The following is a 17,011-nucleotide window of genomic DNA, read 5'->3' on the forward strand; positions in this document are numbered from 1 at the left end:
CAGAAACTATGACCTCTCCAAACCTTATCCATACCCAAATGAAATTGCAAAGAAACTATGGCTATGCTTTCAAATTCTCTTTTTTCAGTTTAGTCTTGGAATATGTACAATTTATGTTTTCATTTTGGGATTTTACAAACTAGAAAAAGGAGAGTTCGTTTCATGTGTCAAAATAACAAAAGTGGAGAAAAGATAGAAGGATTATTATGATTTTTTTTTTTTTTTTCTTGGTGTGAGTTCGGGACATCAAGATGAGATGGTTACAGATTGAAGATGAGAGAAATGGATGATGATCTTGTGTTTTTATATCATAGATGAAGAGAATTTTTGGTCAAACAGGAAAACAGTGAAAACAAAGGGTAGTCATTCTCCCCTTTAATTATAATAAACAAAACTAAGAGAAATTAATTGGATTCAAGTTTGATGAACACTTAAAAGGGATGTTGTCTNTTTAGTCTTGGAATATGTACAATTTATGTTTTCATTTTGGGATTTTACAAACTAGAAAAAGGAGAGTTCGTTTCATGTGTCAAAATAACAAAAGTGGAGAAAAGATAGAAGGATTATTATGATTTTTTTTTTTTTTTTCTTGGTGTGAGTTCGGGACATCAAGATGAGATGGTTGCAGATTGAAGATGAGAGAAATGGATGATGATCTTGTGTTTTTATATCATAGATGAAGAGAATTTTTGGTCAAACAGGAAAACAGTGAAAACAAAGGGTAGTCATTCTCCCCTTTAATTATAATAAACAAAACTAAGAGAAATTAATTGGATTCAAGTTTGATGAACACTTAAAAGGGATGTTGTCTTGTTGAACCAGAAATTCTCAGAAAGCTGAGAGGAGGATTATAATGATGTATTTTTCTGGTTTGAGACATCTACAACTTTAGATGAACATAATTATGGGTAGAAGATGAAAGAGATATGGAAGAGAATCTAGGGTTTATATATCATAGATGAAGAGAATTTTTGTTAAAAAGGAAAAGACTGAAAATAAAAGGTAGTCATTCTCCGCTTTTAGTGCTTTTAACATGAGACAAAAACAAAAACAATCATTTTCCTATTTTGTAAAAACTCAAAATGACAAACTTAACCAAGCATAAATAGTACAAATTCCAAGGTAAAACTGAATAACCAGAATTTGGAAACATAACCGAACATACCCTAAATTTCTCAGTTCCAACAATGCTTATGAAAGCTGCATAAACTAGCAATTACTTCAAAGTACATGAGAAGGCTGAAAAACCAAGTGCTAAAGAATATGTAAAATTAAAATTAAAGGGCATAACCTGAAACGCAATTTAAATACACAAATGAAATTATCTGAAATGCCACATACAGACGATTTGAGCACAAAGATGATATGATAACATGCTTCTATTAGTTTTCTAACAAAAGTCATTCCCCTGCACTAATATTAGAATTTCACAGCCAAACTGTGTGCAACAATCAGCATAAAGCCTCATTATTCACTCTCATGTGTTATGCATGTTCTTTTCCTTCTTTCTTTTTTTTTTTCTCCCCAACAGGGTAGTAAGCAAGGGCAATTCATAGGCAGCTGTACTTAACAATGAAGGAGCGCTATATTGTAAAGACAGCAACGATGCCTGCTTTCATATTGAGATGAAAAATGCATAAAATATCAATGCAAGCAAATTAGCCATGCAAAATTCACAACTTGGCATTACTGGTTTAAGTTTCCAAGGACTGATGCCACAACAATTAAAACCATAAAACTGGGACAATGTAGCTGAGAAACGGTAGATCAACAAAACTTGATACACTTAATACAAGTGCCAGAAGATGAGTTAACATGGTTTTGTACTTCTAAAGAAACTTCAACTAGGGAAAGATAAAAACAAAATAACACAGCAACACAGGCATGCTGGCTATATAGGTTCTTGGAAACGCAGTATGTAGAGCTTGGTGAATTTGGTGTCATGGACATGGCAAATTTCAATAGATAATAAACAAGTCTTCCACATAATTTTAGTCCGTCTTAAGTACAAGCATGAGGGTGGGCCATGAGTATGTCAACCCTGGTTCATCTGGTCTTCCAGTTTAGGCAGGCTTCATCAAAAGAGGCAGTGGGCTGGCTTCAGGCTTCATGGATCTCAGCTGTTTTATTGGGAAGGGCGAGGCAACAAAGGGAAAACAAGAGCATCAGAATCCTACATATAGGGAGTTGGATAGGTATGATATCAAACTGTCATATACTAGTATGTGACTGGCCTATAACAAAAGGATTCTGTCAATTATATCAATTAAGAGGGTATAAGGGAAAACCACAAACTACCTGCATGGACATCACTGGATTCTAGTAATAGCTTTTGCGCCGAGAAACAGGGGTATGGCTGGATAACCTGGTAACAGAAGCTAATAATGAGGACTCTTGGGTTATAAAGCAGCAAAACAATAAAATGACCATATCAAAGAAAGCTAAAACTAGAAACTCCGGAGCACACAAATTGGAGAATCTAAATAGAGACACTAGGATAAAATCCAAGGCATGCAAAGAAAAACTCTCATAATTCATGCTCAACCCAAGGATTTGCACCATCTGTAACCCTAGAGCATCACTAGACTGTATTCCAGGATAAGAACCAATTAATTGATAATAAAGAAACAATACCCATGACATAGGGACAGTAAAGAGAGACACAAAAGAAAAAGTAATTCTTACCCAGAAGCACCACTACGTTCTGAAGAATAACTTCCATAAGCTCCATAAGAACTTCCACTACCACCAATCTACATAAAATACAGAAGATTATTGTAAAGCAAATAGTTAATGGGTTTTGAAACAATTAATTTTCCACACAGCAGGGTGAATGTATGAAGTCTATAGAGCAGGGCGAATGTACGTACAGTTATAAATCTAATTCAGGAAGAGATTACTAGAACATAGCAACAATTTAAAGAAAAAAGAAGAAAGAAAATATCTGTGCTAAAGAAATTTGAAATCAGACAGAGCAAGTAAAAATAATAGTAGTAACTAAAATACCTGTGAACCACCATAACTTCCATATCTATCAGCAGCCCCCAAATCACTTGAACCATAGCCACCAGAGTAAGGATGCCCACGCACATGCCTTTTGCTTTCTCTACTTTCATAGTTTAAACTGTCTGAGCCATTTTCAGACATAGAAAGATATGGCAACACTGGCAAAAATGTAGAAACTGCACCTTCCCTATCAAAAAGATTAGCTCTTAACCGCGTAGTTACTTGTACGAGAGCATCCTTGGCAAGATCAAGGTCTCCAGATATCTGATCATCAACAGTTGCAATGAATAGTTACCATTAAATATTAGATACCGAGCAGCTACAAATATGCATGATAGGGAATAAGAATACATGTATAAGCAAAGCCCACAATATCTACCTGCACCATCTCATCATCCTCAGATGCAATTTTTGGAAGGCTATCCTTAGGAAGGATGCGAATATTTGCTTTAGTCAGTCTCCTCATCTCAGTTATAATTGCTCCTCCTTTACCAATAAGGCAGCCAATTCGTGAGGTAGGAACTAGTAGGCGGGTAGTGAATGAGATTAATCCTGAATCTCTCTCAATCTTCTCACTGCATCTGGGTTGCAGCCGCACAACTGCTTCTATGCTTGGCGAGTATGTGTCCTCGAAATACTGGAACAGTGTAAAATTATAATATGATCAGCACTACACAGAAAGATACTTCACATTTATCAATTCTAAGTATAGTACAGAAAAACGTTAAAATTCAACCTCCTTAGACGAAATAGATATTAAGCAATCATCTCCTTCAGTTGCTGAACTATCAACTTTGATAGATGCCCCCGATTCCTGCCTAATCTGATTGATTATAGCACCACCCTTGCCAATCACACCTCCAATATTAGCAGTAGGACAAACCAACCGAAGGGAAAATTCTTTTGAAGACATCTCATCCCTCGGAGCAGAGTATAAGGAGCGCGACCAGTCACCAGAGGTGTCACCTTTATATCCTCCATAATGACCCATCAATGGAGCTATTCCCACAATTGGGCCGGCAGCAGTTGGACCCATGAGTGAACTGCTAGAAGAATACACATTGGAGACAGCAGAAGCAAGCAAGTGTTGAGTCCGTGATGGATTTTCATGCAAGCGAGAAGCAATTTGGTACAGAGCTTTTTTCACAACTGCAGCTTCCCCAGATATCTGTACACCAACAGAAAAGGCATTAGGTAAGTTCAGTTGGAAGCCTAAGCCAACAAGGTATGAAAAAAGTGATAGGCTCCTTCATTTTTTATTTATTTTCTTGGATATGGGTAAATTTGCCACATAAGTACAGGCATTCAAAGACTTCAATTAGCAAAGGCCAAAATGTTAAAAGTATAAAAACCACTTCATGAAAACAGATCAAAATCCAAGAAATGCAAGCTTAATAGAGGACAAAAATACGAACAACCCCACCACACCATAAAGCAATAATAACAAAACATCAACAAGTAATACTATAATATGACCTATGTTCTCCTGATACCATCTAGTGGTAGACAATGAGATAGCTTCTTGAACGAAGCTAGTCAGAAACCACATAATGCTCGTTATGCTTTCCATGAGTCATAGAAGCAACAGTATATTCTACACACTTGCAAGAGATCAAATTCCGAAAACCAAGGACAAAAAGCACAGGCATCTGTTATATAGTTTAAATGCTAGCAGAACAAGGGAAGTTATAATATTTTGTTGAGCATACCTGCACAAGCTCATCTGAGCTCAAGGCACAACTAGGCAAATGGTCATCCTTAAGAATGCGAATCTGAGCACCAGTTTCACTACGAATATTCTGAACAATCTGTCCACCTTTCCCAATAACACATCCAATCTGATCAGATGGTACAAGAAGCTTAGCAGTAACTTGGTGACCACCTTCTGAGTCCTCATCACCATGCAACTCATCAGCAATAACTTTGTCATGCACTCTGAACAGTGCATCTTGGGCTGAAGACACTAATTTGCCACCATCTTCAAGGGAATTAGTCTCCTCACTAGCACTATAAATAGTAACAACACGTTCCTCAGACCCTGGAACCGTTTCCCCAATCCTTATCTTCGATTTAGTGTCTACTCTTAATTGCTTGACAATCTCCCCACCCCTTCCAATGATGCTCCCGATCTTTCTAATCGGACACAAGTATCGGTACACAGTATCATCTGAACCAATCACGAATTGATCTCTATCATCGCCTGAATATCTCCTCTTATTAGAACCACTGTCCGAATGGTCAGACTGCGAATGGGGCCGCTTCCCATAACTATTCCTCTGACCCGCCATTACACAAAGGCAAATTTATATCTGATAGAAATCAAAACCTAAACAGTTAAAAAAACCAATACAATAAACCATCCAAATACAATGAAAAAACATCACTTTACCCAAAAATTATCGTCTATATCCTTTTTAAAAAACATATAGAAACTAAAAGCGTCAACAACATTTAACCGAAAATCTAAAACTGAAATAAACTTCAATAAATTGAATTCACTCCAAACATACAGTTAATAATAAAAATTTACAAAGAAATAGAAAACAAAAGTCAATCCTTAATTCACATTAAGTAGATCCGAACGGCAAAGGATTACTGCAACCCAATTCTTAAGAAACAAAATCGTAAACCAAATTAAAGAAAACAAATTGGAGGACAGATTGAGAAGAGCGTAGAAATGTTGTACCGTATTGATAGGGAACGAATCTGAGTTCGATAGAAGTCGATGTACGGAAGAGAGAGTGTAAGATTTGGGCCAAAAATTCTTCTTCTTCTTCTGAGTTGTGTTTGTGTTTGTGTTTGTGTTTGCTTGATTTCTAGGGTTTTGACCTAGCTTGGTGGTTGGGTTCTACTTTTATTGGGACCTATTACACGTGCAACACACGGCGTATTGATTCCTGGTAATTACGAAATTTTCCCAAATTTTATGGATATTACATTTATTATTGTTTTTGTCCCAAGTTAATACATTATTGATATAACTCAATTATTGTAAAAGAAGGAAAAGTAAAAAAAGGAAAAAAAAAATTAAAAAAGAGAGACTTATAATACCAATAATACCCCCATCGGTTAAATGCCAGACAGCCAGAGACTATTTCGTTACAAGCCCAAATTAGTAACTTCGTTTAAACAAACAAATCTTCCAATTGAGATAAAACCCACACCACACCCAAGTCCCAACAAAAACTGACTCCTCTTCTCGAAGAAAGAGAAAAATTTCCCGAGAAAATCACGAATTTTCTAGACAACCAAACACAATTCAAACCCTAAAAATCCTCAAAATCTAGATGTCAACCTCCAGCCAGCCGCAGTTCCGATACACTCAGACCCCGTCGAAGGTCCTCCATCTCCGTAACCTCCCCTGGGAGTGTGCGGAAGAGGAACTCGTCGAGCTCTGTAAACCCTTCGGCAAGATCGTTAACACCAAGTGCAATGTCGGCGCCAATCGTAACCAGGCCTTCGTCGAATTCGTAAGTACTTTAATTACTTTGTTTCAGATTCGTTGAAGATTGGATTTCTTTTTATTAGCTTTAGTTGGGAATAAAATGTAAAAATAGATGTTTATGCCGTAATTTTTACTATTGTTAGTTGATTCAGTTGCTGTTCTAGTAAAATTAATTAGAGAATTAAGGGTTGCGCTAATTTTGTATGTTTTGATTTTGAAGCCAAAATTGATAACACGATGTAGATTTACTTTTCTATTGTTTGATAATATACTTGAAAGATGAGGTAGCAATAGATTATACCTCGAAGTCAAGGGCAGTAGAGAACGACCTGCTCCTGAATTGCATGTCATTGAAATGAGGAGGTAAGCTGGACGTGTGAGATACATGGAACGACTAAATAATAAGTGAGAATGTAGAGGTGGGGCCGGTTGAGAATGAGTAAATGGGAGGTTGACTGAGATGGTTGAGTCATATCCGATGTTGACATTTGGTGTTCCATTACAGAAAAATCGTTCAATTCACATACTAGGGATAAAATAGAGAGGGCAGTTTAAATATTTCACTGGTAAAACTTAAAAGTAGTGACAAGGAGACTGACTTCTAAACGGTTTGTTGAAACTATTGCCCAGTGTAGGGTATTATGGAGGAAGATTATTTATGTAGTGGACCTCAAAAGTTTGGGATTGGTTCTTAGTTTAGTTGATTTGTACTTGAATGAGAATGCAAGGTAAGTTGGACTACCACTAGTGCGTCTGGTTTTACCAAAGCTTTTATTAAAGGGCTACTGCTTCTTGGGTTGTTGAATATTGGCGATTTACAATTTTTTTTATTTTGATTAGTTGATTGAAGTAGTAACTTTTTGCAGGCAGACTTAAATCAAGCCATTTCGATGGTTTCATATTATGCTTCATCATCAGAACCTGCACAGGTTCGTGGTAAGACTGTGTATATTCAGTATTCAAATAGACATGAAATTGTCAACAACAAGAGTCCAGGAGATGTTCCTGGAAATGTTCTACTAGTAACTATCGAAGGTGTAGAAGCTGGTGATGTGAGCATTGATGTTATTCACCTGGTAAGTGCTTTTTGTTTAAAGGTATCCCATTTGGGCTCGACAATGTCACATTCACAAGTCCATTTATTGTTTCCATGATCTATGTTTTATAGAGTATGAAAGAACTGCCAAATTCATGAGGAATGTTGGCCTGATAGGTATTTAAACAAGGTGATGTCTGAGATGGTGCAAGTAGCACAGTAGTTGTCTATTGTGTTTTGTCTGGAATTTAACACAGTTTATACTCTTAGTTATTGTAATTTTTAACTTCAGATTGTCAAGATGTTTTATGAACCAACAACATAACGTTGGGTCTTGGAAATACCTTTCAAAGCTTGAATTCTATGTAATGCTTATATTCATAGTTTTTGCCCACATGTCAACCTGAAACTATATGCTGTGTAATTCAGTGGGGAAGATATCATACATATTGCTAATCAACCTCCTTTTCCTTCTCTCTCTCTCTCTCTGTCTCTCTCTCTCTCTCTCTCTTCTTGTTGATTTCTAAAGCATCTTTTTATGAAACATTGGAAACGGTGATGCACTGATGTAATATATCGTGATTAAACTTGGTGTCTGATGACTGATGGAGTCATGCCTGTTTGAAAACTGTGTTGTGTTGGTTATTTCAAAAACCTTATGTTCTTCATTCTTACTGGCATTATTTTTTTCCTCTTTTTTGATAAGAAATCTTTGTTTTAATAGCTTTCCACCTTTAATCCGTCAACTTTTAACATCCGAATAAATAATTTTTTTGTCTTCTCATAATTGGCACCTTGATTAAATTATGTCAATTTTGATTGAGATCAATTGAATCACAGATGGTTATGCCTCTTATTTAGATTCTTTTGTTGGAGACAGTTTGGAAATTTTATCATGTCCGTCATACTCCTTTCTAAGGTCTATCTTGACGCATATATGTACAGGTGTCATTCTGCACTTATATCTTATCCATTTGGATTTTTTTCTTCTCACATTGAATCAATGTTTGGAGTGGTACCTTGTGGCCTATTCATTGTTATCGTTTGTGTTTTTTAGGATGTGATCATATATATCCGAAACTTGTTTCAGGTTTTTTCTGCTTTCGGTTTTGTGCACAAGATAGCCACTTTTGAGAAGGCTGCTGGTTTCCAGGTGAGAAATCTAGAATTGAATATTGTTAGTTTTGAAGTTGCATTGATCTTTTGCTTTCATTCTCAAGTTTACATATCTTGGCAGGCATTAATTCAGTTCACTGATGCTGAGACTGCATCTGCAGCAAGGAATGCATTGGATGGGAGAAGTATTCCCAGGCATGCACTGATTCTGCTTGTCCTAGAACAATTTCTCCACATTCACTTTTGAAATTTATTTAGTTGGAATAAAATATTTAAGTTGGGCTCATGTTTTCAATTCAGGTACTTGCTTCCAGAACATGTTGGTTCCTGCCACTTGCGTATCTCATATTCTGCGCACACAGATTTGAATATAAAGTTTCAGTCTCATCGAAGCAGGTAATGAGGGAACCAAGAGGTTGACGTTCTGATGTTTCGTTATTTTTTGTGTGATCATGTTCATCACGTTGAGTCTTTTACACTACTCTTATTGTCTATTTTTGGCATCTGAGGTTTTTCTAATTGATGTGTGTGTTTTTGTCATCTAGGATCTTAGTGAAGCTTGGTAAACAGATCACAGATGTGTTGTCATGGAAGAGTAGTAATTTCTTTAATCTTTTGAGAGTAATTTAATGTTTATGCTAACGTCTTTGTCACTGAGTTACTTGCATATTTATTGTGAACTGTATCACATGAAGCCTTTTTTATTCAATCACTTTTCTATCTCTCTCTTGAAACTCTAAAATTGATTTTTGTACATCATGCTTAATATTGTCATATTTATTGAAGGGGGGAAAAAAAAAAAAAAGGAAGTTCTCATATCAGTAGGCGTATTTTTATTTGATCATTTGAAATTAAACTCTATTGATGTTTTTTGTAACTGTCACCAAGTTTGCTTGTGAAAACCTTTTAAGCTTTATGTGGTGGTGGCATTTCAGTGAATGCTGCATTGTGGCTTCTTGTATTGTGATCAGAGTTCAACTATTATTTTTTATACCTTATTGCTTGTCTCTTGAATCTTCTCTACCTTGCATAAATTTTCTGTACGCATAGTGACATCCTGGCTCTTCATGCGTGCATATATGTGGTGTGGATGTATTTTCCTAAATTTGTTTATACAATAACTTGTATTTGTATTCATATTGATACTTATGTGTTTTATGATTTTGGTTTGGCTGTATTCCCATTCTTTATACAGTTTCTGAAGCTCATGTATAAGCAATGTTGTATAATATTTGAATGAATAGAGATGGATTTTATTTGATGAATATTGCAGGGACTACACAAATCCCTACCTTCCTGTGAATCCTACAGCAATTGAGGGTGTTATGCAGGTACCCTCTTGATTTTATATCAGTTGGTCTATTTTTGTAGTAATGAGTGTTCTGACAAGCTGTCATCTCCAGCCTACTGTTGGTCCTGACGGAAAGAAGAAAGAACCTGAGAGTAATGTACTTCTTGCTTCAATTGAGAATATGCAGTATGCTGTCACAGTGGATGTTCTCCATACAGTGAGTAATTGTATATATGTTTCTTCACATGTATTACTGATTTATTAGTTTGATTTTTCTTATACAATGTATTTGGCTTACCTGTTACAGGTATTTTCTGCATTTGGCACTGTCCAGAAAATTGCTATATTTGAGAAAAACGGTGGAACACAGGCTCTAGTTCAATATCCCGGTTTGTCACCTTCCTGAGTGTTAATTTCTTTACTTATTCCTACAGTAACTCCTTTTTTCTTCAAAAACCTGATGTCTTGGAAGCCTATTTCTTTTTGTAGTTCTGGCATGTAAGTTGCAACTTGACTACAATTTGTTCATTCATTTTGTGACCATTAGTTTTTCTTGCTTCAAGAATCTTTCTTGGATTAGGATCATATATGTGGCATTTTTTTTCTTAGCCTTTTTTTTCCTTCCTGTTTTGGTTTTTTTCTTCACCTCTTCTCCATATGCAAGAAACTGTAATTGAACCCACAAGCTCACCAAACCTAGATTCAATGTATTTTATGGACAAAACATCCTTATGCACTGAATATTTACATCTTTGAATTGATGATATATTGCCATTTTTTAAAGGTGGAAAATTCTCTCATCAATGCTCTTTTCATGTGAAGTGGCAAAACAAATACTGGAGAATAGAAGATGTTTTAAATTGATGTATTTTTGTACAGTACTTTTAAATTTTGGTAGCAAGGAAGTGAATGCCTGGGGTAAGTTTCAGTTTCTGCAAAAGATTTTAGTGGGTGATGCGATTTCAAGTGCCTCAGCCTACCACTAAACGAAGTCTGACTAAAGTCTTAGTTTGCATTGTTTGCTTTTAAGAGCCTTGATGTAGTCTATCATACATTTTATTGGACATAATTAATTTTTGGGATTGACTATTGGACCATTGGTTTCAACTAAGAGGTTACGGGTTCAAATCCTTAAAGCCGCTTAGGTTCACTAACTACCAAATTTGTAGTGTCAGGCCGTAGTTCGCATTTTTAATCTCAGTGACTTCCTTATAAAGATTGGGGATTTCTGAGTAGCAAAGGAAAAAAATGTCCAATGCAGTAAAAGATGATTGTCAATCTGTTGTGATATTGTAATTTTAGGAGGACAAATTTGAAGTATACTGGGACAAATGGTATTCTCAGAACCCTGTTATTCATGTTTAATAAACTTGAATGATTCTCAGTGGAGGTGATCAAATTTATGTGGTTCAATTGCAGTGTCTGGGGAATTCTTTCATAAAAGGGTAACTCTAGCTAGCCAGATAGTGACCCGGAATTTCTGCTTTTGTTAGTCTGGACAATGCAAAAGCAAGGCAAGGCAAGTTTGGGAGAGTGATAATCGTTCATTGAAAATTTTGCTCTTAAAAAGTATTCACTTATAGCTTGTTTGGTAATCAGTTAAGATTTGGAAGGTAAAGTACCACTCATACCCTCCCTTTGGAGATTAGTAGAACCTCATACACTTCACACAAGTGTCGTCGTACTCTCTATTTTGTAGTTTCTTTTTCTGGTTCTTACAAGGATATAGTAGTCATCTAGTAGAGAGAGAGAGAGAGATGAAGCATGACATTGTCTGCTACTTACAGTAAGTTAGGTATGGGAGTCTGTTCGTATCATAGATTTTTGATATTGAAGCTTTTAAAACTCTCTTAATCAAAATCAAATCATCACTTTGACTGAGGGAGCAACGTGAGCAGACCCTTTTTTTGAGGTCAAGGATTTATCAACCGTTCCTTTTAGTTATGCCTTTATCATCTCACTTAGGGTTTTGTTTTCATGACTGACCCTGGGCATTGTTGTTAGTTGAACACTTTTTATCAACTGGAATTATTTTGGTGACCAAAAATCTTTTTACCTTAATTTGGATGTTATCCTGTATATGATATTCGGTTTCTTATTTTAATTTTTCAAGGCATGAAAATGTTATCTTATTTATTATATCATGCTCTTACCTTCTGTATTGAGGCTTCTTTTAGGCTGTACTGATGTTAGGTTTCTTATTTCCAGATGTCACAACCGCAGGACTTGCAAAAGAATCTCTAGAGGGACACTGCATATATGATGGTGGCTATTGTAAGCTTCATCTATCATACTCTCGTCATACTGATCTCAATGTTAAGGTATAAATATATGCTTTGAGTTAATGTTCATGAGAAAATAAAAGAGGAAAATATATAGACATCCTTATAAGAAAAAGTGGATTCATTCATGGTCGAAAAAACAATTGGCACCTAAAAAGTATGCTTCTTGACACTTAATTGCCCCCTTGCTTTGTTTTTTTTGGTTTGTTATATTTAATTACATCATATGGTTCAGGGGATTTGCTTTACAAACTATATTGATTTGTTCAAATTCCTTGTTTGTAGGCTTACAGTGATAAAAGTAGAGATTACACTGTCCAAGACCCAACTTTGCTTGCTGCACAGCAGATCCCTGGTGTCTCTGCCGCGCAACCTGTATGGCAGAATCCTCAGGCCCCGTCCATGTACCCTGGGAGTGAGTATGCAGCCACAGCTGCCGTGCAACCGCAAGTTCCCGGCGGACAAGTGCCATCTTGGAATCCATCTGCACAGGCAGGAGCACCACCTTATGTATCAGTTGCTGGCACTTTTCCCAGTCAAACATACCCACCATCCTCAGTCCCTGCCTATGCCACTGCACCGACACCTCCTGGTTCCTCACCCTCGTCACAAACTGGTATGGCAATGACTCAGCCAGGTGCTCAGCCTAATGTACGACCAGGTGGTGCATCACCACTGGGTAACCCTCCTTATTATAATCGATGAGGTTGTATCTCTTCCGCCTTTATAACTTGTGGCTTTTTCAGCATTTGTTTTTGGTGCAATTGACTCTTTACAAATTCTCCTCTGATCTTATAATGACGATTGGAAATCATTTTCTTGTTTCTTGTTACTCTTTTGGACACCATTAGACTGCCTCTGGATACCAAAGCTACTTCGGTTCATAGTATCGCAGCTTTTCGCCTGAACTTTCTACCGTCTTGCTTCAGAATTTACCCTACTGACTCTACCAAATTAATTGATGAGAAAGAAAAAGAAATAAAGAATTTATATGTTGTGTGCCTTCTGGTTCTGGATGAGCTCGTGATCTTTCCATTTATTTTAGTTACTTGTATTTGTATGCCTATGGCCAGCAATGGCATTATATGTGATGGTTCATTAGCCAATGACATCCCTCAGATTCTTCCTCCTTTGTTTGCTTCAACAAAAGTAGATACATGCTTCTTCATTCTTCTTTAAAGGTTTCCAGCTATAAAAACACAAATTCCTACTGTGTCTTACTAATAAAGTTGATACACTAGTAAATATCGAAAAGCAATGTTTTAATAATCAACCTAGTGTGAAACTTGGCAAATTGGCTGGGTCTTGAATTGACTGGTTGAATCGGTTTGATTGGTAGGTTAAATCGGCGTCTAAAGGTTTGAAATTCAACAAAAATACCTTTAAAAATTACATATAAGTGTTTACAAGTTTGAAATCTCGCAAAAACACTTCAAACACCACTGTTGGCGTCAACAACTTAGGCCAGATAGGATCTATTCCGGCGATAACACTCCCCTCGGCCTCTTAACCAAAACCAATCTCACGTCTCTCGTGTTTGCTTCATCAATCACTGGCAATAGGTCATTGTTTTAGTTGACTGATTTTTGTATTTTTCAATCGATTCATTGATCAGAAATTACTATTTTCACCATTTTTGGAATCATCAACATTTTCTCTCTAAAAGCCCTAACATAATTGTTGTCTTATGCTGATTGATTGATGTCCATAATTCTAGGGATTAGGGTGAAAATTTGAAAGTGATAACTTGCTCAACGAAGGCCTTGGGTCTCGGTTGAAACGGTTTAACCGATCGGACCGGACCGGATATCAAAACACTGTCGAAAAGCAATAGTCAATCCTGTGATTTGCTCTCAAAGATTGTAGTTGTTAAAAGGTTGTAAGATTCGGCAGTGTTGGCGGGGTTCTAGTTTAGAACTAAAGTTTGCAAACGAATTTGCTCTCATAAATTGTAGCTCCTAAAGGTTGTAAGATTGGATGGGTTGATGGGGTTCTAGTTTTGAACTCGAGTTTGCAAATGATATTCGAAAAGATATTGAAAAAGTTTGAACAACATACCGAAATTAACTATAAATTTAATAATAGTGAGACACAAGAAATCTTTGGACAGTAACAATGTCTATGGCGGTAGATTGTTTCCTTGTCCTCTGTAGACACTAAGAAAAATCACCAAATGGGTTTTGTCTCTCTTGAAAGCCATCTTCCCCCAACAGTTTTTTTCTCAAAAACTTGAATTTGATATCTCAGTTTCCCTGGTAGGCCATGTTGGTTTGTCCAGAGCGTCAATTTTCTCTGTAACCCATGTGCATACATGTGAGTGTGGGCTCCTTTCAATCCTGAATTTTACTTGCCATTTTTACAGGAATTGTTACTCAAATCAATCCCAGTAAAAGTTGAAGCACTTTTGGTTTGGCCTGTAAACATCAATCTGTTTCTTGCTGGTGACCACATTCATTAACTACACTCTGCACACACCGGCGTTTTGTTTTCCGATAGCATAGCATCTGTGTGTATACTAATACTCTTTTTTTTTTTTGGTTGATCGGAGGTATCCGAGTCAATTTGTGCACATCTCAACTAATCTTTCGAGGTCTTGAAGTTAACGACCGGATAAATCCTCTCAGTGGTCACCAATATTAACGACTATGGAAACTCAAACTCAAGAATTCATGTTGGATTCTTTTACTCTTTTACCATTTGGTCACCCAATGATGGTTATACTAATACTCATTTGTTCATTGCTGAATTTTGCATCAAAAGTCTAAGCAAACATGCTGCGAAATTGATGATAATCTATCAGCACAGTTTCTGAAACCTCTTAATCAAACAGTACTTGCATATGATCATTACCGGACAAATTGTATGGGGGATTTTGTGGTCCATCCATTATCTGGATTTCAAAAGCTACTTTAAAAACTCAACCTAAAATTTGTCACTGCACATACCAGACCTAGCTCTGATGGTGTTCAACAATTATAAGCTAAAATCCAGATAGTATTCAACTCTACTTGTGGCCATGGCATTAAGGTATATTCTAATTATATATGTTCATATGATTTCCCCTCTAAATCATCAGGATTACGACCATTTGAAGGAGGAAGTTTCCTCCTCCCTGAAGCTTCATGTGCAACATCACATGTAATTCCATTTTTGTATCCCCTTCTTGAAGTTTTTATTATGTTGATAACCAAATGGCTGCATTATAATTACCATGAAAGTTTACAATCATTTCCCCAATTGAAACGCAGTGACGCTATTAGGGGTTTGGTTTTTTCTTAAGGGATAAGGCTCGTTACATTCCTAACTAAGTACCTTTTTTTTTTCTTGTTAATAAATTTTCTCGTCTTATCGAGGTTTATCGAAGATAAAAAGAACTTGTATATAGCCAGTGTTCCAATTTGGATAAGCAGAGATCATTTGCATCACATGCTTCAAGAATCCAAGTTCATGCATCAACACATGTATGTCTACCAGAAAGCTAAATTTTCCATTATATTTCCTGTCAGGCCCCTTCTGAATATTTCTGCAAACACAAGTTAGTTGACTGCCTGTATCCTGAAAGCTTAGTTTCAGAAAGCCGCAGACGGCAACCAGGCCCCCCCATAATTCATAGTAACTATATGAACAAGTTGAAGGCATATATTTCCCAAAACAAGAACAAATAGTACTCGGTCAGTTTGTTTAAATGTTTTTAACTATCCTATTCATACTATTTTCAAAATACTAGTTTGTTCCCCTATTCTGAAAATACTATTATATTTTCTTCAATTACTTTTAAACCCTTTTAAGTTTATTAATTTAACTAAACACTCCCAGAAAAAAAAAAAAATTGAAAATTGACAAAAACACCCCCACCAACCCACATTTGTCAGATTCTGACCACCACCGCCAAAAGATGACTGGAATCTAATATAATGGCGTACTACTGGCTGGATATGACCGGCAATGCGCCGATCTATCATTTTCTGACTAGATCCATGACCAAAGATCGTTGGCCATAGTTGATCGTCAATGACAACCAAGATATGGCCGTCGTTGATGGTCAATGACGGCTATGTTGACAACCAAACATGGCCAGATCTACGTTGGATCTGGTTGAAAAAGACCATCTCGGTATACAATTAGTTGGATCTGACCGGTTGTGCACCTATACAATGACTCCGACCACCCTCCAGCAGTGGTGATCTGCTGCCAAAATTTAATGGATGGGTGGGTGGGGATGTTTTTATAATTTTTAATAATTTTATTACCAGGATGTTTAGTTATTTAACAAACCTAGAAGATATTTTTGTTAATTTTCAAATCCTATCTTATTATTCCCACCCAACTCTAAAAATATCAAAAATACTATATAAAATACTAAAACAGACGCACCCACTGATATTCTGATATCAGAAATTCATATTTTACCTTATAACTAGTACTTTCCTTTCTATGGTTAATAAAAGTCTCCAAGATTAACTTCTTGTAAGGAATAAAATTTAGATTCCATTCTCTAGGATCCAATCCTGTGCATGACTGTGATTGATTGGGGACTTTTTACAGAAAGTTCTTCCCTTGTTACTTTTTCTAGTTAGTTTTAGTTGAAGTACTTGAATATTTACAAGGTTTAAATCTTGGAGAGGTTTTAAATCAGTGAAATCTGTCAATTTAGCAGTTAGTTTTCAGAGAAAGCAAGTTAAGGCCCACATAATCTACTACAAAAGATTTTCTTTTTTTCTCTTTACAAGGCAAACTTTCCATGGATTATGGAGTCTCAGCAATTATGCATTCCAGACTTCTGATTACAGGTTCATTTTTCTCTTGGTTGATACTTAAATCTAGAAGACTTTTTC

General features: G+C 36.3%; 2 protein-coding genes across 5 annotated transcripts; one reads left to right on the plus strand and one right to left on the minus strand.

Annotated features, from left to right (window-relative positions):
* Positions 1–572: 572 nt before the first annotated feature.
* On the minus strand, positions 573–5,815 carry LOC116112062 (RNA-binding KH domain-containing protein RCF3). 2 transcript variants are annotated; one of them, XM_031398245.1, is made up of 8 exons: positions 5,693–5,815; positions 4,716–5,315; positions 3,743–4,174; positions 3,386–3,643; positions 3,007–3,270; positions 2,686–2,753; positions 2,299–2,365; positions 573–2,120 (listed from the first exon to the last, which is right to left on the minus strand). In XM_031398245.1, the coding sequence occupies exons 2-7, from the start codon at positions 5,292–5,294 to the stop codon at positions 2,320–2,322; spliced, it is 1,647 nt and encodes a 548-aa protein (XP_031254105.1). In that variant the 5' UTR covers positions 5,295–5,315; positions 5,693–5,815; the 3' UTR covers positions 573–2,120; positions 2,299–2,319. The 2 variants fall into 2 exon arrangements, with proteins under 2 accessions (XP_031254105.1, XP_031254106.1); XM_031398246.1 differs by having other exon boundaries at positions 573–2,173.
* A 361-nt stretch (positions 5,816–6,176) lies between these two features.
* On the plus strand, positions 6,177–13,000 carry LOC116112012 (polypyrimidine tract-binding protein homolog 1). Of its 3 annotated transcripts, none has more exons than XM_031398177.1 (10): positions 6,177–6,476; positions 7,318–7,527; positions 8,578–8,640; positions 8,725–8,798; positions 8,904–8,999; positions 9,877–9,934; positions 10,007–10,111; positions 10,202–10,283; positions 12,103–12,215; positions 12,462–13,000. In XM_031398177.1, the coding sequence occupies exons 1-10, from the start codon at positions 6,294–6,296 to the stop codon at positions 12,879–12,881; spliced, it is 1,404 nt and encodes a 467-aa protein (XP_031254037.1). In that variant the 5' UTR covers positions 6,177–6,293; the 3' UTR covers positions 12,882–13,000. The 3 variants fall into 3 exon arrangements, with proteins under 3 accessions (XP_031254037.1, XP_031254039.1, XP_031254038.1); XM_031398179.1 differs by having other exon boundaries at positions 12,103–12,168; positions 12,462–12,604; XM_031398178.1 differs by lacking the exon at positions 6,177–6,476 and having other exon boundaries at positions 7,377–7,529; positions 8,579–8,640.
* Positions 13,001–17,011: the final 4,011 nt, after the last annotated feature.

The sequence above is a fragment of the Pistacia vera genome, unplaced genomic scaffold (genome assembly GCF_008641045.1).
Source record: "Pistacia vera cultivar Batoury unplaced genomic scaffold, PisVer_v2 Contig656, whole genome shotgun sequence".
NCBI classification, from domain to species: Eukaryota; Viridiplantae; Streptophyta; class Magnoliopsida; order Sapindales; family Anacardiaceae; genus Pistacia; species Pistacia vera.